The sequence below is a fragment of the Carcharodon carcharias genome, chromosome 2 (assembly GCF_017639515.1).
Source record: "Carcharodon carcharias isolate sCarCar2 chromosome 2, sCarCar2.pri, whole genome shotgun sequence".
In the NCBI taxonomy this organism is placed as follows: domain Eukaryota; kingdom Metazoa; phylum Chordata; class Chondrichthyes; order Lamniformes; family Lamnidae; genus Carcharodon; species Carcharodon carcharias.
Window position 1 is genome coordinate 28,220,959 of NC_054468.1, and position 25,851 is coordinate 28,246,809.

At 40.2% G+C, this 25,851-nt stretch overlaps 1 protein-coding gene across 4 annotated transcripts; it reads right to left on the bottom strand.

Annotated features, from left to right (window-relative positions):
- Positions 1–1,072: 1,072 nt before the first annotated feature.
- On the bottom strand, positions 1,073–24,051 carry mffa (mitochondrial fission factor a). Of its 4 annotated transcripts, XM_041215105.1 has the most exons (9): positions 23,764–24,051; positions 22,902–23,063; positions 20,667–20,884; positions 17,232–17,395; positions 14,761–14,849; positions 10,923–11,093; positions 4,243–4,305; positions 2,866–2,950; positions 1,073–2,509 (listed from the first exon to the last, which is right to left on the bottom strand). In XM_041215105.1, exons 2-9 carry the CDS (start codon positions 23,048–23,050, stop codon positions 2,378–2,380), a joined length of 1,071 nt encoding a protein of 356 aa, XP_041071039.1. In that variant the 5' UTR covers positions 23,051–23,063; positions 23,764–24,051; the 3' UTR covers positions 1,073–2,377. The 4 variants fall into 4 exon arrangements, with proteins under 4 accessions (XP_041071039.1, XP_041071056.1, XP_041071047.1 ...); XM_041215122.1 differs by lacking the exon at positions 10,923–11,093; XM_041215113.1 differs by lacking the exon at positions 4,243–4,305.
- Positions 24,052–25,851: the final 1,800 nt, after the last annotated feature.

The window sequence follows — 25,851 nt, forward strand, 5'->3', positions numbered from 1 at the left end:
AGAGGTTGCATAATGGCCCCAATGTTGGGCACTCCTATTCTACACTATAACCCATCACCTCGATTTCTGAATTTAGAATAAACTTTAGTCCCTGATTAATCATGGATTTATTATTGGTGTAGAAATTACTAGAGAGATATTATTAATCATGGAATTACAGCACAGAAGGAAATTGTGCCAATCAACATCCCTGCTGAAAAACACTCCAGAAATTAAAACATTAACCAGAACCTGGCTTGGATGCTTATGGGTTAAAAATAGCTTCCAGAATCCACAGATCAGAAAATAATTTATTTGGTCTATCTTCTTTAATGATGTTATAATTTACTTCAATTATGATGTTATTTTAAATTAATTGATTCACATGGACACCACTGCCAAGACCAGTATTTATTAATCAGCTTGAGTTGCCCTGAGAGGCTGGCGGTGGGCCTTTGACTGAGCGGCTTGCTAGGCTACTTCAGAGGATAGTTAACTCAGCCACATTGGTGTGGGATCGGACAGTCACATATAACATAAAATAAAAATGAAACTATACACAGGATAGTAGGACAAGTGACCAAAAGCTTGGTTAAAGAGGCATGTTTGGATGAGCATCTTAAAAGAGAGAGGAGTAAAATGGGAGAGGTTTAGGGAGGGAATTCCAGAGCTCAGGGCCTAGAAAGCTGAAAGCTTGGCCGCTAATGGTTGGATGATGGAAATCGGGGATGTGCAAGAGACCAGAATGGAACAGTGCAGAGAATTGAGAGGGTGTAGGGCTGTAGGTTAGAGAGATAGGACAAACTGGGTCCTTGTCTAAAGAACTGTTTGGTTCTTACAACAACAGCTTTGTAATGACCTTTGCTGGTAACAGATTTTTTATTTTCAGGTTTTTGTTTTAAAAAGAAAAATACTGAATTCAAATTCTCAAACTGTCTTCAAACTGAATTCAGGTTCCTTAGATTATTAGTCCAGGCCTCTGGATTACCTGTTCCAGTGATTCTATTTTCTCCCCTTCCCTGGCCAACCAACAAGACAGGTATTGATTTACAAAAAAAAATTTTCACACCCAGCGTGTATGACAAACACAATATTCAGACTTAATTTTATTTATTGCCACATTGTATAGAGTCAACTATATTTACACACACAATTGTACTTCTGATAATCTTGCGCAAGCTTTCTTCACATAAAAGGTACAATAGAAAAAAAAATGTTTGCTACTTTAAAAATTTACATAGCGTAAACCTAGAAGTATGCTTCCTTTAAAGTTGTTTGCATTCAACGCTCCTGCAGTAAGCGTCTTTAACAAGGTCAAGATTTAAATTTGTGTATCTGCAGGTCAAGTACAAAGTAGAGAATATACTCAAAGATACATCATTTAGTTGAAATCTTTACAATGTAAATACTTTTCCGATCCAAAAATTAATGGAATACGTTAGGTCAAAGCTGCAGAATGGCCTCTTGCAGCATTCATGGAAAAACATATTTCCCCCCATCAACCTGCTTCTTCGCATATATTTACAAACAATTTTTGGAGAATTCTACTGCAGAGAAGTACTAACAGAACAGATCCATTCACACAGTTTCAGAGGATAGATGCTCAAATGAAATACTGGGGGTTGGCTTCAACTCTTCGCACCCTATGCTGCTAATTGCTTTCAGTGGAGCACAGGAATGCTAGGAGCTAAAAGGCAAGCATACTGGCATTTCAGTGCACAACCAAATATGTATCAGTCCCAACCAGATGGTAGATTCGCATGACAAAAATTCAAAATGAAAGGAGGATACATTTTTGATGCATACTCAAAAAGGAAAGGTTTAATTGCCTTACCCACAGTATTCCTTTCAAACGCAGTGCAAAAACAGAAAACATAGGGACCCATAACCAGAAATTTATCTTCATGTGACAATGGAATACATACACAATACGTTTATGTACATCCCTTCACATAAAACTCCTGCAATTTATATGTAATTCTTCTGATCAATAAGTCATAAATTCAAAAAAAAAACCCAGTTTGTTAGCTTTATTCTTTGTTCTGTTCCAAAACACCCCCTCTACGGGACCTATACAGTCACATGCACATCAGGTTCAATAACATGTTTAAAAGTCCTGAAAGCTACACATTCCCTAATCACAGGCATGCACAATGTGTCGATAAACGTCTTATGAAGTGATGTAATAAATATTTTTAAATGAAGCAACAAAGCATCCCTTTGTCCCCATGATTCCTTTTCCTGTGTTGTATGGAGTGTGCAATCAGTGCATGGACCTCAAGGAAGTCTGTATGGTACAGAAGAAGCAATAAACAATCTCTGGCCCTTCATGTCACCAGCTGGTTTTGAAAACACCTGTTGTTCAGTTAGCACATGATCTGATTCATAAAATGTCTACTCAGCGCCGGAACCAAAGCCAGCTATTGATCAACCAGAACCCCACTGTGATTGAGTAAATAAAGATTTCTCGACGCGTGCGCTCTCTGTTTTCTTCCTCCAGGAGCTGGAGTCGACGGTTGAGTTTAATTATCTGACAGCAAGACAGAAACAAATATCATATTTAAAGAGAAGCAGCCCATGTAGTCCTGTTCAATGTAATTTGAAAAATAATTACGCTATAGGAGTGCAAGCATACTTGAGTGTATTGTATTTACGTGCCTAGAAGATTTTCCTTTATGGTGGGAAGGGATAGGAAGGGTAATGCTTAGTGAATTATTTTATCTCCCTTCCTTTCTTTCATTATGTACCATTCTCAGCCAAAAGACGACAAACATCCTATATCCAGGCCCTGCCAATTGTGTTCCTCCATTTACTTGCCAGAATCCCATAAGCTAGGCATATTTGTTCAAAAATATTGATGAGAGAGTTAATAAATTAATGCAGTACCTGTCTTCGTAAGGAAACAGAATCCACTAGAGCCATGTCATCTGGTGTTCCTTCCACTGCAGAATCATAGTTGGAAATACTATACCTAGTGAAAAGAACAAGGTGAAACTATTTTCTATACACCCAAATCAACAAATAATACATTTCATTCACCTTTATCATTGTTGCACTAAGTTACAGGAGACCTACATTGATGATGAATTATTTGTTTCATTTCTCTGTAGTTACTGTATATTATTCCTCATCCAATCTGGTCTCACTTACTTGTAACAGCTGAGTTGCTACCTAGTTCTTAACTTGCACAAAGACAATCAGTATGGTTTACATTTCAATGATTCCAACTCTGATTATTGAAAAGTTTATTTCAAACATTTTATGTAATTAAATGGTGAGAAGTTGTTACTGAAGGAATTCTATTGTATAGAGGCAATGTGATTACTGTAATAATGAAATAACGTATACAACTGCAGGGTTTAATAGGTCAATGAAGTAACTGTCACTTAGCAAATATTGCAAACAACCCCAGTCTAAATGTTTAAAAAAAAAAACAAATTTTAGACCTCAAAAGGCAAGTTAAACCTTGTCATAAGGGTCATAAGGGTTCCGCATCTCCAAGTACCTGTTCATTGGGGATATATTGAACCCACTCTTGTAGCAAGTTTCATGTGGAAACCAATTGAAAAATATACTAAATGCCTGAGTCATGGCTGCATCTATTGTTCCTATGGATGCCAAATTGTTAATGTTGCATATCTCACCTATGCTTTATCCACACCAGCACCCCATCCCACCAGAATCAAGATTTTAGTATCATATTACAAACACAATTATCTAGACTCCCAATGAGCTATAAAAGAATCACATCCAAAATTAATTTGTTTGCATCTTGTATGTTCCAAAAAACTATGGTTTTGCTGACCTTTTTTTAAAAAGGGACCAAATTTAGTCAAAGTATTTACATGTATTGCAAAGTCAGACAGATTATGACACTAGTTCACACTATAAACAAGACATTTGCACAGTCTACATGTCTTAATTCAAATTATCTACATTTTTAAGCACTGCCAACTTGCTGTGAAATTTAAATTGCTTGATTTAAGTTACAGGCCAATTCATTTTTTAGTGGAACAACTTCAAACTATCAGAACTATAGCAAGCAAGAAAGGAACTTCATGGCTACCACAAAAGACGACAAAACAAATTAACATGGATTTTATATATTTCATCCTTCCACTGCTCATGTGACTCATTACAGGACTCCTGGAATTAATAAATTATACTTCCAATTAGGAGTCTATCAGTCAAACGATTTCAGAAGTTGAAGATGAGGAGCTAATATCAAAGCCTCTAACGGAGACCACAAATGGCCATATTTACCTGGAGCCATCAAGCAGAGGGTTAGATGAAGTAGCACAACTTGACCCACCATGAAGTACTGCTCTGGTTTCCAGGAAAAGAGACAATAGGACAGATGACAGTATTCAGGATATAGAATGGCAAAGGAAAGAACAGGAATAAGTACACACAGACTTAGACAGACAGGTCTTAGATTATTACAAATACAAGATTCAATGCTTTTTTTATTGAAAACATAACTTACATATATGGCCTTTAATGTAGCAAAACATCTGACTATTTAGTTTTGAAAATAAAGTGCAAGGACTTACATCAAATATTGTACAGACCCATTCCCATGCACTGCATTACTGTACACAGTAATAACACTAACCTATCACAGCCTCCACTGTGGCCTCTATGCTGCAGCCTTTATGAATCAATTTCTAGGCATCATTACTCCCTCTTGGTGAGACTGGATGACATTACCTGTTACATCTTCAACGTGATTGTGCAAAGGATCAGGATTCAGTCCGGTTATGTACACTGATTGCTCAACTTTATCTGACAAAGCAATGTATTTGGCTGTCTAGTATATACTGCACATCAATTTTTAAAATTCTTTCATGGGATATGGGAGTCACTGATTAAACCAGTATTTTTGTCCATCCTTAACTGCCCTTGAGAAGGTGGCGTTGAGCCTCCTTCTTGAACCACGGCAGTTCCTGTGGTATAGGTACACCCACAGTGCTGTCAGGAAGGGAGTTCCAAGATTTTGGCCCAGTTCCAAATCAGGATGATGTGTGGCTTGGAGGGGAACTTGTAGGTGGTGATATTCCTATGTATCTGCTGCCCTTGTCCTTCTCGGTGGTAGAAGTTGCAGGTTTGAAAGGTGCTGTCCGAGGAGCTTTGGTGAGATGCTGCAGTGCATCTTGCAGATGGTACACACTGCTGCACTGTGCATTGCTGGTGGAAGAAGCTGATGTTGAAGGTGATATATGGGGTGTTGGTAGTGGAGGGAATGAATGTTTAAGGTGGTGGGTGAGGTATTAATCAAGCAGATTGGTTTGTCCTGGAGAGTGCCGAGCTTCTTGAGTGTTGTTGGAGTTGCACTCAACCACACAAGTGGAGAATATTCCATCACACTTCTGACTTGTGCCTTGTCATACCCGGGGCCTTACACTATACAGAGTAATTCTCACAGAACATGTGGAAGGGGTGAGGCAGGTGCAGGGTAGGAAGAGCATACATATTCCATAAGCTATGAGAACTAGGATTAAAGTCCATTATTTTGCATACAACCATACAACCTTTCACATAATTCACTAGTATGGCAAGTGTTGGCATGATTGTACATGAGAAAAAAATTATGCATGTAAAACTGATAGGCAACCTAACCCCTACCACTCAGGTTATAAATCTTATTCCTACCCTTATATTATGCTGAAGGTAAGACAGTCTCTCAGAAGCAGTTACAGAATTACCTGGAAAAACTCAGCAGGTCTGGCAGCATCGGCGGAGAAGAAAATAGTTGACGTTTCGAGTCCTCATGACCCTTCGACAGAACTTGAGTTTGATTCCAAGAAGGAGCTGAAATATAAGCTGGTTTAAGGTGTGTGTGTGGGGGGCAGAGAGATAGAGAAACAGAGAGGTGGAGGGGGGGGGGGTGTGGTTGTAGGGACAAACAAGCAGTGATAGAAGCAGATCATCAAAAGATGTCAACGACAATAGTACAATAGAGCACATAGGTGTTAAAGTTAAAGTTGGTGATATTATCTAAACGAATGTGCTAATTAAGAATGGATGGTAGGGCACTCAAGGTATAGCTCTAGTGGGGTTTTTTTTTTATAATGGAAATAGGTGGGAAAAGGAAAATCTTTATAATTTATTGGAAAAAAAAGGAAGGGGGAAACAGAAAGGGGGTGGGGATGGGGGAGGGAGCTCACGACCTAAAGTTGTTGAATTCAATATTCAGTCCAGAAGGCTGTAAAGTCCCTAGTCGGAAGATGAGGTGTTGTTCCTCCAGTTTGCGTTGGGCTTCACTGGAACAATGCAGCAAGCCAAGGACAGACATGTGGGCAAGAGAGCAGGGTGGAGTGTTAAAATGGCAAGCGACAGGGAGGTTTGGGTCATTCTTGCGGACAGACCGCAGGTGTTCTGCAAAGCGGTCGCCCAGTTTACGTTTGGTCTCTCCAATGTAGAGGAGACCACATTGGGAGCAACGAATGCAGTAGACTAAGTTGGGGGAAATGCAAGTGAAATGCTGCTTCACTTGAAAGGAGTGTTTGGGTCCTTGGACGGTGAGGAGAGAGGAAGGGGCAGGTGTTGCATCTTTTGCGTGGGCATGGGGTTGTGCCATAGGAGGGGGTTGAGGAGGGAGGAGAAGGCGTGAGGGCCAGAAACATGATAGGGTCCCCCTTGTCCTCACTTATCACCCCACCAGCCTCCGCATTCAAAGGATCATCCTCCGCCATTTCCGCCAACTCCAGCATGATGCCACCACCAAACACATCTTCCCTTCACCCCCCTTATCGGCATTCCGTAGGGATCGCTCCCTCCGGGACACCCTGGTCCACTCCTCCATCACACCCTACTCCTCAACCCCCTCCTACGGCACAACCCCATGCCCACGCAAAAGATGCAACACCTGCCTCTTCACTTCCTCTCTCCTCACCTCCAAGGACCCAAACACTCCTTTCAAGTGAAGCAGCATTTCACTTGCATTTCCCCCAACTTAGTCTACTGCATTCGTTGCTCCCGATGTGGTCTCCTCTACATTGGAGAGACCAAACGTAAACTGGGCGACCGCTTTGCAGAACACCTGCGGTCTGTCCGCAAGAATGACCCAAACCTCCCTGTCGCTTGCCATTTTAACACTCCACCCTGCTCTCTTGCCCACATGTCTGTCCTTGGCTTGCTGCATTGTTCCAGTGAAGCCCAACGCAAACTGGAGGAACAACACCTCATCTTCCGACTAGGCACTTTACAGCCTTCTGGACTGAATATTGAATTCAACAACTTTAGGTCGTGAGCTCCCTCCCCCATCCCCACCCCATTTCTGTTTCCCCCTTCCTTTTTTTTCCAATAAATTATAAAGATTTTCCTTTTCCCACCTATTTCCATTATAAAAAAAAAAGCCCACTAGAGCTATACCTTGAGTGCCCTACCATCCATTCTTAATTAGCACATTCGTTTAGATAATATCACCAACTTTAACTTTAACACCTATGTGCTCTATTGTACTATTGTCGTTGACATCTTTTGATGATCTGCTTCTATCACTGCTTGTTTGTCCCTACAACCACACCCCCCCCCCTCCACCTCCCTGTCTCTCTATCTCTCTGCCCCCCACACACACACCTTAAACCAGCTTATATTTCAGCTCTTTCTTGGACTCAAACTCAAGTTCTGTCGAAGGGTCATGAGGACTCGAAACGTCAACTCTTTTCTTCTCCGCTGATGCTGCCAGACCTGCTGAGTTTTTCCAGGTAATTCTGTTTTTGTTTTGGATTTCCAGCATCCGCAGTTTTTTTGTTTTTATCTCAGAAGCAGTTGTCCATCTAACTCTTTTGCTTTACAAAATGGCACATAGCTTTAGGTCCCATAAAAGCAAGAGGAGGATGGCAGAATCGGATTTGTGAAAAATAAGGGGCTGCTTTTTAGTTTGCTTTAAATGTTTAAAATGTATTTTATGGTTGATTCACTGGTTTGGAGTAGGGGAAGTGAAAAGAGGGGCTTGATGACAATGTCTCACTATTATATGTTTGGAAATCAAAACTTATAGTTCAACACGGTGTCACTAATATTTATAGCAAGATATTCACAGACAAGAATTCTGTTAGAGGCTGTACCATTTGAGCTGCATGCTGGTCAATCTCCTTCAATAAAAGGCACAATATAGCAGCAGCACACAAATCACTTGCAATACTTCGCATGATTAGAATTAGAAAAGCTGAAAAAAAGCACAGCTTTGCCAATAAACAACCTTGTGCAAGTTATTAGATAATTCACTTCTGTTATTGCTTACCAGTGCATGATTAAAATGCAATAATAGATTGCTATAGGCAAGAAAAACTGCACTATATCACACGCATGACTGGCAGGTCCAAAATTCACTTTTTGTGCACTGAATGTAAGCTTTCTTGAAAGGCCTCCAAATTAATATTTAAACAATATTTACAACTAATTAGTAGTATAGTAATTAAGCTGTTCAATTTCAAAGCCAGTGAATATTTTTCTAAATAAAGGAACAGGAATAGCCATTCAGCCCTTGGAACATATGTCGCTGTCCCAAATGTGTTATTTGTACCTGAAGTTCTATTTATAAACCAGCCTGTCTTGTTTTTATTATTTTGGAGTCCAATATCCAGCTGTATCAGTACTGCAGTGTCTCTTAAATATCAATTGTTCTACCAACTTAGCACAACTGAGCACTCCCATCCCCTTTTTTGCAGAGCTAGTACTGCATGAATAGCACAGTAATACGTTGCTGGCTGTGTTTACAATAACATCAATCTCAACATTGTTTAAACTATGCCAAGATTTATGAGATTTATGGTCTATACAAAATGAATTTAACCCTTTTTTTGGATTAGTGTGCCAAAATATGCAAGCCTTGTCTTGCAATAAATAGGGAGGGTCCATGCATAATTTAGCCCAAAACTGTTATATAAAGTGATTACTGGTAAACTGATTCTGGTAGGTTTAGTTGGTATAATCAAGCATGAGTAAGGAAAACAACTGTTTGCTGCTTTCATTAAATTAAAGAAGGTGCTCAACTTAAAACATGGCCACAACAGTTTAGGCAGCCCTATAATGCTAATGATTCAGAAATTTTTCTTGGACAAGGTATGTAACTTTAAAAAAAAGTGCATGTTTCTCAGTTTCCGTGCTTTATCATTCTCTGACATAATTAGGAAGTCAATGGATGGTGCCTCATGAATTTTTACAAGCAGCTACATGCAAGAAACATTCAACTTGTATTCCAATCAATAAAGTCAACTGCTGAAATACAGTAAAATCAATCTTGAAGCCTATTATTTGATGAGAAATTATTCCATCCATACATTTAGCTTTAGACAGGATTAAATTTTTCTTGAAGACCTAGCGGACAAATATGGGAGATCATTAGGGTCCGAACCTTAGTACTTAAATAGAAAAGCTGCACTGCAGTAACTCACCAAGGCTCCATCGACAACACTTCCCAAACCCACAAATGTCATCACCCAAAAGGACAAGAGCATATGAAACGCTGCCTCTTCCAAGTTCCCCTCCAGAACACACACCATCCTGACTTGGAAATATATCGCTGTTCCTTCAAAGTCGCTGGGTCAAAATCCTGGAATTCCTACTGAATAGCACTATGGGAATATTGTCATCTTACAGACAGCAGTGGTTTAAGATGGCACCTCATCACCACTTCCTCAAAGTGAAATAGGAATGAGCAATAAATGCTGCTCACATCCCATGAATAAAAAAACTTGTCACCGATACTCAGCTTCTACAAATCACAGCATAAGCCAACGTGGAGTGTACTGAAGAAAAGGTAAGATGTGGCTGTGCTAGAGACAACAAAATCTACACAGTCAACATACTATAAGTAGATAAACCTTGGGCTAATTGAGGCCATCATGCTTTTCTAACATGATCATCAATTTTTCTCCCTCCACCCTTTGTCCTTTGAAGAGTTGACTTCTTGCTGGTGTATCAAGGGCATGGGTCTCCTTTTGATAACTCACCCGACTGGGCATTATTCATGCAGAAGGTTATTTGATCACTGGAGATAGGATGGCAAGAGCCAGAGGGGGATTCATAGACAAATACAATCCCGCCTTCACCTGACATCACATACACACACCCACACCCATCTACTAAGGATCACTGTAGAGTGAAAAGCAGCAGTGATCCTTAATTATTTCCTCCATCTTATCATTGGGGTGCTGAGATCAACTATTACCTCAAAAGGGCGCTGGACAAGTTCCTGTGGGTGAAAGACATTTGAGGATTTAAGAGGTAGGTAGGTTAATTTGTGGTATGTCACCGTGGTATCCTGGAGCTTGTGTAATTGCCTGCAAAGGTTGATGAGAAATTTCCCGGAGTCCTTTTATAGATTGGACTAAGGTTTGCCCTGATCGCCACCACCCCCTTCCACCTATTTTCTTGCCTCTTCTCGGAGATTGTGTAGCTCTGTGGGTGGGGAAACATGTGGCGTCAGGTGGGTGTAGATTGTACCATGTAGAATGAGCATGATGCACCAATTGCTCTTTTTTACATCATTTTCCATTTTTATTGCATTATACTACAGGTTGAAACTGGAACAACCATGATCTGTAGTCAGCTATTCACAGGATGAACTCACTGGGCATAAGGAAAGCTCTAGTTTTATTTATTATGTGGATACAGTCTGTTTTCCGCCTTTTCTTTAGGGGACTTGCTATCTACAGTCATGTTTCTACCAAAGTAACCCAGTCCTATGCCTTTCCACTGACAGCTGGACTGAGAATATGAACTCATGGTATAGGCTGCAGAAACAAATGCATATTCTGCTACCAACCACTTTAAAAAGTGAATTTTGGACCAACCTTTTAATATCAGAACATGGAAATTAGACATAATCCACTGCATCTAAATGTAAACATTATGGAGAAGGAATGCTGATGATAAGCAATTAGCATCCCCCACTTATTACAGCACAACACAACTGAAGTCCAACAGCCAATCACCTTCTGCGATTTTCATCTAGCATGTCCAAGACTTGCTGGTAGGCCCTACGGGTGGTGGAGTGGATTATTGACAAAATGCCATGAGGAGAGTATGCGTTTGGTCCGTCTTCAGAGGAGATGAGTGGAGGATAAAGACGAGGCTGAGGCTGAGGCTGGGGAGTTGGTGTCACACTGTCCATATGCACACAACAAAGTAAGAGAAAAACACGGAAATCAGATTCAGACAGAAGTACAAATAATGGATAGTGAGCTTCATATAAGTGATATTGTAGAGTACAAGTCTCCTAGTCACTTCCAAGCTCTGAAGAGTTCACTTTAAAGGTGCCACTACTGATGGTGCACCTTTAAGTGATTTGCTCATACTTTAAAAAAATAATTTTTCAAAATATTAGCAAAGAATTGATCTCCATTTTCTTCAACAAACATTGGAATGGAAAGCAAATAAATGGGAGGAACACTAGTCACCGGGATCCCCATGGAGTATGTGCCATCCATGATAGTGTCAAAGATGTGAGAATTATCTTTTTTCCACTTGTCCCCAGTTTCCATCGAGTACTTACTTTGTGTGAAATTTTTTTAAAAAAGCAAATACTCAGAGACCTGAAATATAAACAGCAAATCAAAGGACACACCTCAGTCTGTGAACAGCTTCTAATCACACCAATGCCAATACTATGGACTAGAAGTACTCTATGGGATCCTCTTGGCTTATGTTACTTCCATCATATACATGAATGAAATGAATAATACATAGGGTTCAACAGCCCTATAGATGGCAACATTCCACCTTTAAAAAAAATCCAAACAAGTAATATTTCAGTAAGTTACCACCTCGGTATCAGTGAAATTAAGAAGAGATCATCCGACAGACAGTAAAATACATTAATGCTTTACAGAGTTTCAAAAATACCATGGCAAATAACATTTCTTTCTTTTTTAAAAGACGATTATCCCACCCACCCCACCACCCCCGGATTTTAGATGCGCCAGCGAACATTCAATCTGGTATCGGATATTAGAAAAATTGCAGAGTCTGCAGGCTTGAAATCGATGTGGTGAACCACATACTACAGCGATGCAGAGCTCAGTGGGATAGTGAGCAGGTACTAGATCAAGGTTCCAACCATGGTTTCTGCTGCTGTGCTTGCCAGCTCCTAATTTTTCACCCATTGGGTAGAGTATTTGGGCTCTTGAGCGTAGAAACAAAAACCACTGGTCTTCAGGTGCAAAAACATGTGGTGCTGCACTGCCAAAATTGAAGAGAAGCATCGCAGCTTGGAAGCTTTTTGTTGCTATATTAGAGGATTTGAATTCAAATCTTTAAATGGAAGCATTACAAAGTGGCAAAATGTATAGAGTAGGATGGTAGACACAACTGTGCACTTCGAATTCCCAATAAATCTGAGAATGATGCAGGGTAGCCAATTCCCTACAGAGAGGGAAAGAACCAAAAGTAAATTGAGCAGATCACCTGGAGCTGCTTTACTACACTTCCTTGAAGCCTTTTACACCCTTGATTAGGGTAAAAAAGATAGAATATTACACCATCAAATTACTGAATCCTGAGGTCTTCTCTTGAAAACATGGACTAAAATAATCGGGTCTTCCTGCAATGACATACATGTTCACTCAGCTTGCATACTTGCACATAAAGTAGGCTTGTTTTTCTCTGAGAACTAAGTAATATATTTTGTATAAACAAAGGATCCTTCTAATGCCAGGCTGGTCTTATCTGGTACAGTGACTCACAAGTGGAAGTTCTGTGAGACTCTTCACAGGATCTCAAAAATCTTCCACTTTGTTCCTAGTGCAAGAAGGTGACTGAGGGGCAATGTTTATTTATATCATCTAGCCAGAAACTAAATGGTCCAGTCACCACTTAAACTTCCTGTCATGTGCTAAATGGAAGATGCTGCTGCAGGGGGTTAATGAGGGGGAAGGCAGCCCCTAGTCACAATATCCAAATTTTACTCAGTTGCTTTTTCTCTTTAAAATATTAAGAAAAAACATGAAATTGATTTGTTAAATAAATTACATAGAATTCCTCAAAAAGTTTTAGTATTAGATTTTTTTGAAAGTTGTTAAAAATGAAATGATTTTGTAGAAAAAGTGAGATAAAACCCTCCGTTTTTAAATTGTCAGTGTGGTTTGTTCCATTCTTGGTCTCAATTTTGTTAAAATCAGTAGAATTGTTGGGAATGAATGTAAACACAAGATGAATGGTGATGAAAGATCAAAGTTCTGGACATTAAGTTGTCTATATTCCAACTGAGTTTTCATTCCATAAACAATAATAATGCTAACACAGATTTCTTATGCGCTTGTCAATATGCCCCAGTGAGTTTTTAAATGGAGGAATTGGGGCAAGATTTTATTCAGAACTTCTTAAAAGTCAGAGGTTTGTAGTTTCTTCCATTTGAACAGAACTTTTGGAATTCAGTTAACCAATATAAATAGTGATATACCGGCCTTTTCCAATGTACTATTGTATGGAGATGTTGTGAATATAATGAGGTATAGCTTGCCACCACAGGTGTGAAAGAAAATTCTTAAAATTGGTCACCAATTTATCTGTCACTTGAAGAGAACTTAAGATGAAACGAATAGTTCAATATATCTGAATCATGCAATTTGGATGAATATTTCTGCACCCTAATCCAATTCACAAATGTAATTAGCTACTGTTACATCATAATGGATTAAATTTCTTTCTCCACATAATCAGGATGGTGAGGGACACTGTCTGGTTTTATACTTGTAGCAAAGTCTTAAGCTCTTTCTTTAAAGGCAGTTAAAATTTCCCCAGCAAGTGGTCCAGCTCTTGAGATGAACTCAGTCTTGCATTGTTAATTATTAAGCCTGTGAATCAATGCTACTGCTTTCTGGTTCTTATATTTGCTATTAGTCATTGTATTCTATGTAGGTCATCTTCTTCATTTAACTACAGTTTAAAATATTTTTCACAGTAGATGCATGTGACATTGCACCCCCAAATGTAGTGCATAATTTTAGGTGGCCAAGGGTAAGTTAATATTCCTTGTTTTTTTGCAAGCTGATGACCACGCGTGGATAAGCTATTTGGTTACAAAACCACTAGATTAGATCCTTCCATCAAAAACCATCTTTAAGTTCACTGTACAGTATTGAATGATTATTACAAATCAATTTTTCTGTAATCATTTGATTTAAAAAGAACCAGAATACTGACAAGGATCCCTCCAGTCCATAGAAATTGGTGGGGTGGAGAAAAATGATAGATACCACAAAAACTAAATTGTGAAATCTGCCTCAATCAATACTGGGCTTAACTCTCTCTTGTTAAAGTACAACAAATCAAACAGAACTGTGTTTTCAAATGAAATAATTATATAGTTATCATAAATTTTTCGATTATAACTTACTGTTCAGCTTCTGGTTTGTTGAATCAAAGGGAAAGGGAAGCAGCTTCTCTTTGTATTTATCCCCATCTCCTTCACAATGAGCTTTGATCAGGGTCATTGAAATGGATATCTAACAAGGAATTAAATATACGGCAGGACAAAGGGCTTCATCAGGAAGAATAAGTGCCCAAGAATATTGAAATACTTGCTGCCAATTTATTTGTGTAAAAAATTACCAGAAGTGGATAATATTCAAGGTCTAGATCATTACATACAAAACTGGCCATACTTAAAAGGAATAAACAACAACCATAGAGACAGGTGGTCTAAGACATAACTTACCAGCTCCAGGTTAGGAAAGAGTACACCAAATACCATAAAAGACTACCATAAAGGAGGAAAGAGAAAGATTGCTGAAGCTCTCAATGGAACTGAAATATTGTCCGAGGCCTACTCACATGGACTCTGTTCTGACAAGCTGCCCATTCTGTCGGGCAGCATTTTCACTCATTGAACGCTCCCTCCGCACACGACTATGTGAACGAACCTGAAAAGAAGATATTTAGTAAGCAGGCAAATTTGTCTAATTATTTCCAAGTTAAAAACACCCTCAACTTACTAAATGGCCTCTTTCTTTCAGAGGAAGCTTTCAACATCCAAGGCATTTCCTTCTTGAAGGTAGCTTGTGAATCAAATCAGCAACTTCCCCCCCTTCTATAATCCTCATTTCTGTTTCTCCCTTTTTCCTGGTACATCTGATCCCTTTGTTATGCCCAATATTGAAATGTAATTTTTAAAAATTTGTTTTAGACTTTATTGCCTCTTATTAAAATTTTGGATAAGTTTCTAAGTTTGGACCTCCAAGCTAAAATCTATAAATACTTCTTCAGCACAAGCCCAGGCAATAACTCATTTTCCAAATATTACTGGAAAGGCTGCTGGCATAGAAACAGTTTAAATAGAAAACTACTAGTACAAACCTTGCCTGGTGCTACTATAGTATGAGAAGGTGCCAGCATTTTAAACAAATGAAGAAAACATTAGACAGTAATAATGGCAGAAGGTAACAGGATTAAGTAAAGATTGAAATGATCAAGCAATCCAAAGAACACATTAGCTTATGTGACATCTGTGCAGAACAATAGGAATGGACAACTGTTCTGGAGTTTCACCTGAGTGTCTTGAGATCTGAAGTTTTTAAATAGGAAGTTCACTTAAAAAAATAAATGGAGTGAGTAGAATAGACTCCATAATAAGGTACACGACATGTATGTACAGCAGTGGCTTGACAGGCTGAATAAACTTGCTCTTTGCTTTATGTTCCTGTGACAGAGGAACATATTTTACTTAACATTCCATTATGTCATGTAACAGAGTCAATCCCGAAGTCACCTTCATACCCTCAATGTGTATTGGTATAAACCTACTGCAAATGATTGAGGTGTGACAAGGAATAACATCATCAAAGAACATACAGGCCATGCTATGTTTAGCTGAGCTGTCTCATTTTCTTAAATTTTCCTGTGAGCATTTAACTCTAATCATTTTAGGAGCGAGTGACAACTCAATAAAACATTTAGATACCAACAACTTTCCATACCATTTCTTAAAGTTCTCAACACCAAGTCTTACAGCAGCATACCAATAAATCAAGTCTACCATAAGTCCAATCACACTGTCAGATATCCAAACTACTGATCATTCAATCATCCTTTACCCTCCAATTGGTTTCCAACACTCTTATTAGAAGAGCCTACTGCAGCAATGACGAGAAGTACTTACAAGAGCTTCATCACATTAAGTCTACATTTGAATTCAACGGATTAACAAGAATAACACACACCCATCTGTTATTTGCTCCATATCTACTTTCATTAATATAAGAGTTAGCGTCCCATACATTGGTTCCACCTCGCAGACTACAGTCTATACTCAAGTCAGCAGACACAGAATTCTGACACAAGTCATCTAAAAAACCTCATTCCATCCTTCAAACCCTCAAAGACAAGAAATACCTCACAAAAAACCAGGAATTTGCAGCACACCACGCGATTGCAGACTCACCTACATTGGGGAAACAAGTCGCAGCGTACACACTAGACTTAAGGAATGCTCAAATTAATAATCACCTTATTCACTGGTCCAAATCTAGACTTGTGTCATCCATCAAGCTCTGGCATACAAGATAGCTCAGGGAGGCCACGGAGATCTACCAACACTACATTGCTGTCTTGGGGACAGTCCTTTCATCAGTTACACCCAGCTAGCCTTACTCAAAAACACATTACCATCCATTCTGCACAGTTGACCAATCAACAGCAAACATGTCAGCATGTACCGATCTATTACAATTACAATAGCCTGATCAATCAGAAGAAAGATTATGCCCATATTCCCATCCTCCACTATATATAGCTACATCTTTCACCAGTTCCAGTTATTCCTCCAGATGATGACCAGAGTATATTGTCTGAAACGTCGAGGCCTACCAGTTGTGCTAATGAACTCTCTTAAAGTAACAACTGCTCTTTTCAAAACAAATTTTACATGGCGTAGCCATAAAATCATCACTGAGGAAGTGCTGCACTGTCAGAGGTGCCATCTCCCAAAAAAAAACACATAAAATCATCTTACTTGTTTAGACACCAGATGAATCATGCACAAATGTGACAAAACTGTAAGGGAGTCTTTGGTCATTATAGTGTTTCCCAGTGAGAAGCTTCAATTGAATACAGAAAGATTAAACACACTGAGTGACAAAGAAACACATACATTTTGGTGGCTGCATCATCAAAGTGGAATGATAAATCATTATCCTGAGCCCTAGCTGCTGCACAGAGAAACCTTGACACATGACAAAGAAAAATGCATGGAACAATAACATTGTATTGTTGCACAAGAGGCTCTGCTTGTATCATTAACTACTTACTTCCTCATTCTGCGGTGTTGGAGCAACAGGTTGCTCAAGATCCAAGAAATCTAAAGGTTGCTCACTTAAAGTGAGCACGCGAGGAGGGGTCTTCAATGCCAAAGGTTCTGTAGGGGTTGATGACATGAGATCAAGATCCCTTGGTCTGGAATTGTTATGGTCACCTAGAACAACAACCAGCACAGTTTGTCACACTTTAGAAGGTTTCTGGGTTGTACAGTTACTAAAATGAACATGTAAAAAGTGACACAATAATCATCAAACATTAATTGTAAAATAGACAAAAAAACCCTCCCAACCAAAAATTGGCCAGCACTACATGGAAAACGCAGAACCACCGGTAAGATTTGGAATGGAGGAGGAGGATTTTAGTAGTACAATAGCTTCTAATATTTTTCTTTTGGACCCTGGTTTTAAAAAAGATCATAACCACAAAAATCTCTGTTCAGAATGGCAAATTCTTTTATATCAGCCAAAAGAATGCACTGAAACATAAGGACAGTCATCGTACTCCATTAGTAATCAATTTACAAAAATTGAAGTGAAAAGGTACAGGATTATTGTCAGCACTTCAAAGCATAACATAACATTCTGAGCTGTCATTTATTTCCAAAAGTCAGCTGCATGCTTCTAAATTGATATCATTTTGCAGTTTTGCTTTAAAGGTGGTCTTGTGGCACAGCAGGTAGTGTCCTTGCCTCTGAGCCAGACGCTTGGGGTTCAAGGCCCACTTCAGGACTTGATTGTCAAGGAAGTTGCATTCATAATATGGTCAAACGGGTTGAGTATCAATCAGAAAATCCTTCCAATTTATACTAATAGCAGGTGGTAAGAACAGGAGAAACTTCTGAGCATCCATGTGATGGAAAGAAAATTGGAGCCTCTGCCATCACCATTCATTGCTCTGGACTGTAAAAATGCATGTTGCCATAGCAGCTCTGACTCCTTGGGACTGGTTGGCTGGACAGTTGGTGCAGATCAGCATGGGGTTCGATCCCTTCCAGGTAAGGTGGATTTGGCACCTGCCTCGTTGCCCCACCTGTGATCAAGATCACGACGCTGTGGGTTGGACCTGCCTTCAGGCAGAAAACTGAAGAAGTAGTTTTGTTTTTTCCTTCAGCATTAACATTAAACACTTACACCCATCGCTGTATCTGTAAAGAATGCAACACCATTCGAAATAGGAGATGTAGGCATAAGGCTACATCACTTAATAGGATCATAGTTGCTCTTCTAACTCAACTCCTCTTCCAGAGCTCTCCAAGATAGAGAATTCAAAATATAATTGTAACTGGGCTGCTGATGTAGCATTGGAACAATTACCAGCATCTTATCCCCTTCCCTTACAGGAAGGGACATAACTGATACAAAACCTTCAAATTAAAAGGTTCTGCAATTTTATGCTTTGACCAAATTAAGACAACCTCCAGGATAAAGGGAGTTTTTCATGTCACCGATTTCATTCCGGATGAGGGTGTAAACGGAAAACCCACTGTAGGGACAAATTCCCTGTTTTTAGAACTTCCTGTGTGTTAGGTCATGACTTGCAATTATATGAAACATGCAGTCTTAAAGAAGTCAGTATTAGTGGACAGAACAGAGGCACAGGGAAACACTTGAAATTTATTGCTAAAAAGAGACATCTTTTTCGCCCTGCACTCATCAGGATAGATGCAAGGATGCCAAATTTTAAAGGTGTCAACAATTAATATTACGTGAGAAAAGGGGTGCTGGTTGGTTGTCAAGGCAACTGAAGAGATGGGAAAGGTGTCAGATGGGAGTACAACGGATTTCATGATTGCACCAAGAAAGATGCAATGTCTAGACATATTCCTTTTGCCTGCAGAGGAGAGGTTCCAGTACATGGATTTCTCATGCAGCATAAATTGTTGTTCCCTTTGAAATTTGGCACTTGCCATCCTGATGAGTGCACGACAAAAAGCTTCAACAGCACGTCTCTTTTTTTTCAGCAATACTCAAGTTCTATAGTACCAAGCAATTATTCACAAAATAGCACCAGAAGCAAAGTCAGAGCTTTCCAGATACCAACAAATACATTTTTTAAGCAAAACATAATTTCTACAAGGAGGGCTGTATCTTAACCTCTCTTCCTCTCCCACTCCACTGGATACTCAGTCAGTTTCATTACTATTCCAGATCAAGGATATTTGATGCTAATATAAACGCTTGGACCATCTTGCACTCTCAGCTCACAGTAGGAGTGATCAGAGTGCTATCTCCAAGTTAGAGGAACGTGGGATGACATAGAACAAACCCACCTGTGGGCAGAAGAGAGTGGCAAAAGGCAGTAACAACAAACTAAGACAGCAAATTTCCCTAAACTGCAATAGTGGCTACATTTCAAAAGTAATTAATCAGCTGTAAAGCACTTCAGAACCTGAGACTGTGAAAGTCTTTATATAAATGCAAGCCTTTCACTTTTGTTTTCAAAAAATAAGATTTAGTTAAGAGTCAGTGCTGTGCCAATTTGTTTGATGGGCAACCTGGAAAGTGTCCTCAATTGTAGTTCCAAGTTTCTAGGCAAGCAGAAGGAGGTCTTCCATTGGGCCATGTGCATGATCTGAGTTGAGCTACATTTGCAGTGAAGAGATGGGAAAGGTGTCGAGTGGGAGTACAATGGACTTCATGATTAGTCACTCAACACCCTGTGGGGAGACTTGGTCTTACAATTGGAAAACATCTCTCACATGAGGAGCATTTGGATTAACATCCTAATTAAGCAGCTGCTGATGAATAAGCTTAGAAAGCAGCAGTGCATTTGAACAGTTCAATTAAAATAGCTGGCCAATCAGGTCTAGCAGGTTGCTAGGGTAATTCTGAAACTTCAGGAGTCTGCTGCATGGAAACATGCTCATCAATCTGGAGATTGGTGGGGGCGGAGAGGATTTCCGAGACAGGAGCCAATGAAGATCTCCAATTAACTCTGAAGTCGACCAGTTCTAAAGACTGGGGCTTTTTTCTCTAGAAAAGGGAAGGCTCAGAGATGACCTGATGGAGGTCTTCCAGATTACGGAAAGCTTTGACAGGGTAGATGGAGAGGAGAAGTTTCAATTTGTGGGTGAGACCAGGACTAGTGGCCATTAATATAAGATAGTAACTAAGAAATCTAATAAGGAATTCAGGAAAAGCCTTTTTACCCAGAGAACGAGTGAGAATGTGGAACTCGCGTGGCGTGACTGAGGCGATTAGCATAGGTGAACTTAAGAGGAAACTAGATAGGTAAATGAGGGAGAAAGGAATAGAAACATACGCTTGTAGGGTTAGATGAAGGAGGAGGAGGTTTACATGGAGCATAAACACCAGCTTAGATCTGAGAGGACAAATGGCTTATTTCTATGTTGTACATTCAATGCAATTCGAATGCTGCATAATATTTCTAAAGCTTTAGCCTGAACCAGGAATACAGTACAGTACCTGCTATGAAAATCCTTTCTGGCACCTCCATCACAACTGTGGTGCTTTGACAATCTCCTTTTGCCCATTTGTCTTCAACATCGTCCGCTGCAACCTGTAGTTTCTCGGGAACTCTCATTCGCTGGCTAATGCCTTCAGTGTAATCCATCTCATACTGGATACGGTTAATTTCTGCCATATCAGCGGTTGGAGAAGGAAATGCTGCTACGTTCATGATACTGAAAATAATAGTGACTATCAGAGCAAGGCACGGCACTGATAAGTTAAAAACACAATCTCAACTGCAAGACGACACACAAGAAACTGAAATGGAACATATCAGAAATTAAAATAGCTCTGGTCAAGCATAACCACATCATTAAGCAGTCCCGAAGCTGTGTTCTCCCTACTCACTGGTTGAGTTTAAAAATCTCAGAGATGTTAGTTAACAGAATAAAATCAGATTAGCTATTGTAGCCCTTCCCTGACTTACAATCTGCATATGCGACTGCAGCATTGTCACTAGTGCTCCAGCAAAGCATGGTAGCAGGTGCGTGAAATTTACATATGCCCAGTACACTCAGTTACTGATACAATTATAGTTTTTGCTACGCAACACTACAACAGTGATTTGCATTTATATAGAACCTTTAGCATAACAACATACCCCAAGGTACTTCACAAAGGCACATTCAACAAAAAAAAAAACAAAATGGATGCTGGGTCAAGGAAGGAGATATTAGGAAGGTGATCAAAAGCTTGCTCAAAGAAGTGGGTTTTAATGAGAATCTAAAAGTAGGAAGGAAGGTGTCGAGGCAGACGGGCTTAAGGATGAAATTCCAGGCTGTGGGGCACAAGTGGCTGAATGCAGTTGTCATCAGTGGGGCAAAGGGAAGGAGGGAGTGCAGAAAGGTGAAATAGTAGCAGTGGGTACCACCTGACATGTTGAATTACTAATATTCAAGAGAACATTGGATCAACCGCTTTTTTTCCGAAAGAATATTTGGACCACGTATGCATTAACCCTCGTGGTAATACTGGGGCAGATTATTCTTGTATTTACAACCTACAGAGTAATGTAGTCATATCATTATAACTTATACTATTAACATTATTAGGTCAGTGTGTCAGTAACTGAAAGGCTTAAATTTAAGATCATAGCCAAAAAAGGAGAGGTTGTGTGTTTGTTTGTGTAGTGGTGTTGTTGGAATATTGAAATCCCTGCCAGAAACAGTGCTGAAAAGGAAAGTGGATAAATAGTTGAAAATGACAAATTGAAAAGGGTATGGGGAAACAAGGTGGGATTGTGCCCAAATGATTAACTCCATCAGAGTGTTCTCATCGGTAAGATGCCCCTCTTCTATGCTGTAAAATTCCACTCCTTTCAATTTTACAGATTAGCATACTTTCAAATTATAAATATATATTTAGTCTTATTAACTACCGGGGGCTGGTTAGCTCAGTTGGCTGATATGTGGTTCAAAATAACATCAATAGCAAGTGTTCCATTCCTGTACTGGGTGAAGTTGACTTGGGGCTTACCTCCACACTCTGCTCATGAGAGTAGAAGGTAATGGCAAACCGCCACTAACAAAAATTGCCATGAAAACAGCTCAGGATAAAGGATCAGCTGACGATGAGCCAAAAGCCTGGCTTTGGACAGAGCACACATGACATGACATTATTAACTATACCCAAGTTAGATTTTCAAAATGCCTTTCAAAAGGGAATCCACTTGCTTTTATACCCTACCATCCCCAGAAAAAGTATTCTGATGCTGCTCATAATTCCCAGCCAAGAAATTCTAGGAATAATTATTAACTCAAGACTTATGAGGAGGGATATTCTGGTAATTTGCTTAATCAGTCTGAGGTAAATTAACAAAATATGAACAAGTATATAAAGGGGCAAATTAATTACTTCTCTGCATGTGCCCAGTGGTGCTGCACTGATGTCAGCCTAGATGCCTAAATGATGTGACTATCTGAATGAGGACAAAAGTTGAATTTACCTCTTTCAGAAGATAACAATACATCCCACAAATCCAATCCCAATTCTTCAATATTTACTGAAGCAACAGAAACAAATTAATTCTTGCTTGAATAAAACTGCTAGGATACAAATTGGTCTCACAAGTATTGGCACAATTTATAAGCACATACAATTACTTGATGGGATATCAAACAGTACACAGCAGCACTATATAAAAACAAAAAAACTGCGGATGCTGGAAATCCAAAACAAAAACAGAATTACCTGGAAAAACTCAGCAGGTCTGGCAGCATCAGCGGAGAAGAAAAGAGTTGACGTTTCAACAGCAGCACTATGGTTACTGAACCCCTCTCCACGTCTTTCGTGTTGGAGCGGTTATTGTGTTCAAACTTATTCCCCTCCAACCTCCACATGCAGTGTTAACACCTGCATCCATGGGATATAATTTCCACACAACTAAGGCCATAGTTTAAGTTTGTGCACACCTAAGCTAGAATGCTTTCATCAACACAAACATTAGCAAAAGGAAAAAAATAGCTCAGGAGTAAGTAGAAATGAAAACAAAAGCAAAACCAAAACGATTTACCAAATACTAAAGCTTCTCAATGCTTTCAGTACTGGGAAGAAATGACATTGCTAAAGATGTTTGCAAATCTTTGGTTTAAATGACAAATTTAATAATAACACATTGTATATATATATTATCCATAATACCTTCAGGAATGGTTGCTACTCTATCCTGTGAAAGAGCTACTCTATAAAGGATGTACAGTGGAGGAGGATAATTGCACAGCCAGATCCGTATTGAGGCCTTATGCTTTGACCTCAGAACAACCCCTAATACATTAACACAAGGTTTCCAATGGGACGGGCCGAAGGGCCTGTTTCTGTGCTGTCTAACTCGATGACACCAAACTCCTACACCAACTAACCCCACCACTGGGATGAAGCTGTCAACCCAGGGCCAGGACTGACAGCGAGGGAAATGGAGGGGTTCAAGTAACGTCCTTCACTTTGTATGTCATTTAAACATTATTTACCACTTGTCGGAGAAGTTTTAGCTAAACGCTTTCCCCCTCCCCCTCCTCCTCCTCCCTATGAAACGGCAGACTGATATTTTTCCCACCTTGCTTCCCCGTGTTTACCTCCACTCGGTCGGACCTGCGGCGACTTCACTGGGAACTGAGAGAGGGGCCAGGGCCTCAACCCGATTCCAGGCCGCAATTTCCAAGTTGATATCGAAAGTTTTTTTTTTGCCGGGTCCAATGAAGAGTTCGCCCAAACCTCGTATCACAGCACAGGAATCATTTCGAAAAGGAATGCGCCGAGCGGCCGATTCTTCCGACCGAGGAAAGGCGACAGGCGCGGACGAGCTGATCTCAACCGGCCCCCGTAGCCGAGGCTGCCGCCTACACTGCGCATGCCCGCCTCAGGTGGGCGACGGCGCATGCGCGTCACGGATGCCTTGCCGCACCGTCCCTGATGCGCACGCGCACCACCTGCAAGCACAGAGAGGGAAATAATGAATAGAGCAACTGGCCAAGGTTTGGACTTTACCGTGTGTGTGTGTGTGTGTGTGAGTGAGGATTATTGACAGGGAATGTTTGCAATTTTGAACACCAAATCAAGCGCATAATTAAATCACATTCATACGAAGGCAGGTTAAAGTTTCTTTCATTTCTGCCTTGAGATCGTGTGGGTGGATGACGGTCTCTTAGACTCATAGACGTCTGCAGCACAGGAGGGGGCCATTCGGCCCATCGTGTCCCTGCTGGTCAACAAAGACCTGACTAAACTAATCCCATTTTCCAGGGCTTGGCTCATAGCCCTGGAGGCTATGGCAACACAAGTGAATATCTAAATACTTTTTAAATGTTACGAGAGTTTCTGGCTCAACCACTCTTTCAGGCAGTGAGTTCCAGACTCCCGCCACCCTCTGGGTGAAAAAATTCTCCTCAACTCCCCTCTGAGGCTTCTACCTCTCACCTTAAATCAATGCCCCCTTGGTTATTGACTCCTCTACTAATGGAAAAAAAGTGCTTTCCTATCCACCTTATCTATGCCCCTCATAATCTTATACACCTCTATCAGGTCCCGTCTCAACCTTCGTTGCTCCAAGGAAAACAACCCCAGCCTACCCAATCTTTCCTCAGCTTAGACCCTCCAGCCGAGGCAGCATCTTGGTAAATCCTCGCTGCACCCTCTCCAGGGCAATTACATTTTTCCTATAATGTGGTGACCAGATCTGCATGCAGTACTCCAGTTTTGGTCTATCCAACTTTTTATACAGTTCCAGCATAATCTCCCTGATCTTGTATTCTATGTCTCTGCTAATAAACCACCTTATCTACCTGCCCTGTTACCTTCAGGGATCTATGGATATGGACACGAAGGTCCCTCTGATCTGCAGTACTTTCCAGGGTCCTACCATTCATAGTTTAATCCCTTGCCTTGTTAGCCCTTCCCAAGTGTATTACCTCACACTTTTTGGGGTTGAATTCCATTTGCCATTGTTCTTCCCACCTGACCAGTCCATTGATATCCTCCTGCAGTTTACGGCTATCCTCCTTACTATTTACCACCTATCAATTTTCGTGTCATCTGCGAATATTTTGATCATATCCCCTACATTTATGTCCAAATCATTTATGTACACCACAAACAGCAAGGGCCCCAGCACCAAGCCCTGTGGAACCCCACTGGAAACAGACTTCCAGTCACAGATACATCATTCTACCATCACCCTCTGCTTCTTGCCTCTCAGCCAATTTTGGATCCAATGTGCTACTTTGTCTTGGATCCCATGGGCTCTTACTTTCAAGAACAAAGAACAAAGAAAAATACAGCACAGGAACAGGCCCTTCGGCCCTCCAAGCCTGCGCTGATCATATTGCCCATCTACTAAAACATTTGCACTTACGGGGTCCGTATCCCTCTATTCCCATCCTATTCATGTATTTGTCAAGCTGCCTCTTAAACACCACTATCGTACCTGCTTCCACCACCTCCTCTGGCACCGAATTCCAGACACTCACTTCCCTCTGCGTAAAAAACTTGCCCCGCACATCTCCTTTATAGTTTTCTCCTCTCACCTTAAATCTATGTCCCCTAGTAATTGACTCTTCCACCCTGGGAAAAAGCTTCTGTCTATCTACTCTGTCCATGCCACTCATAATTTTGTAAACTTCTGCCAAGTCGACCCTCAATCTCCGTC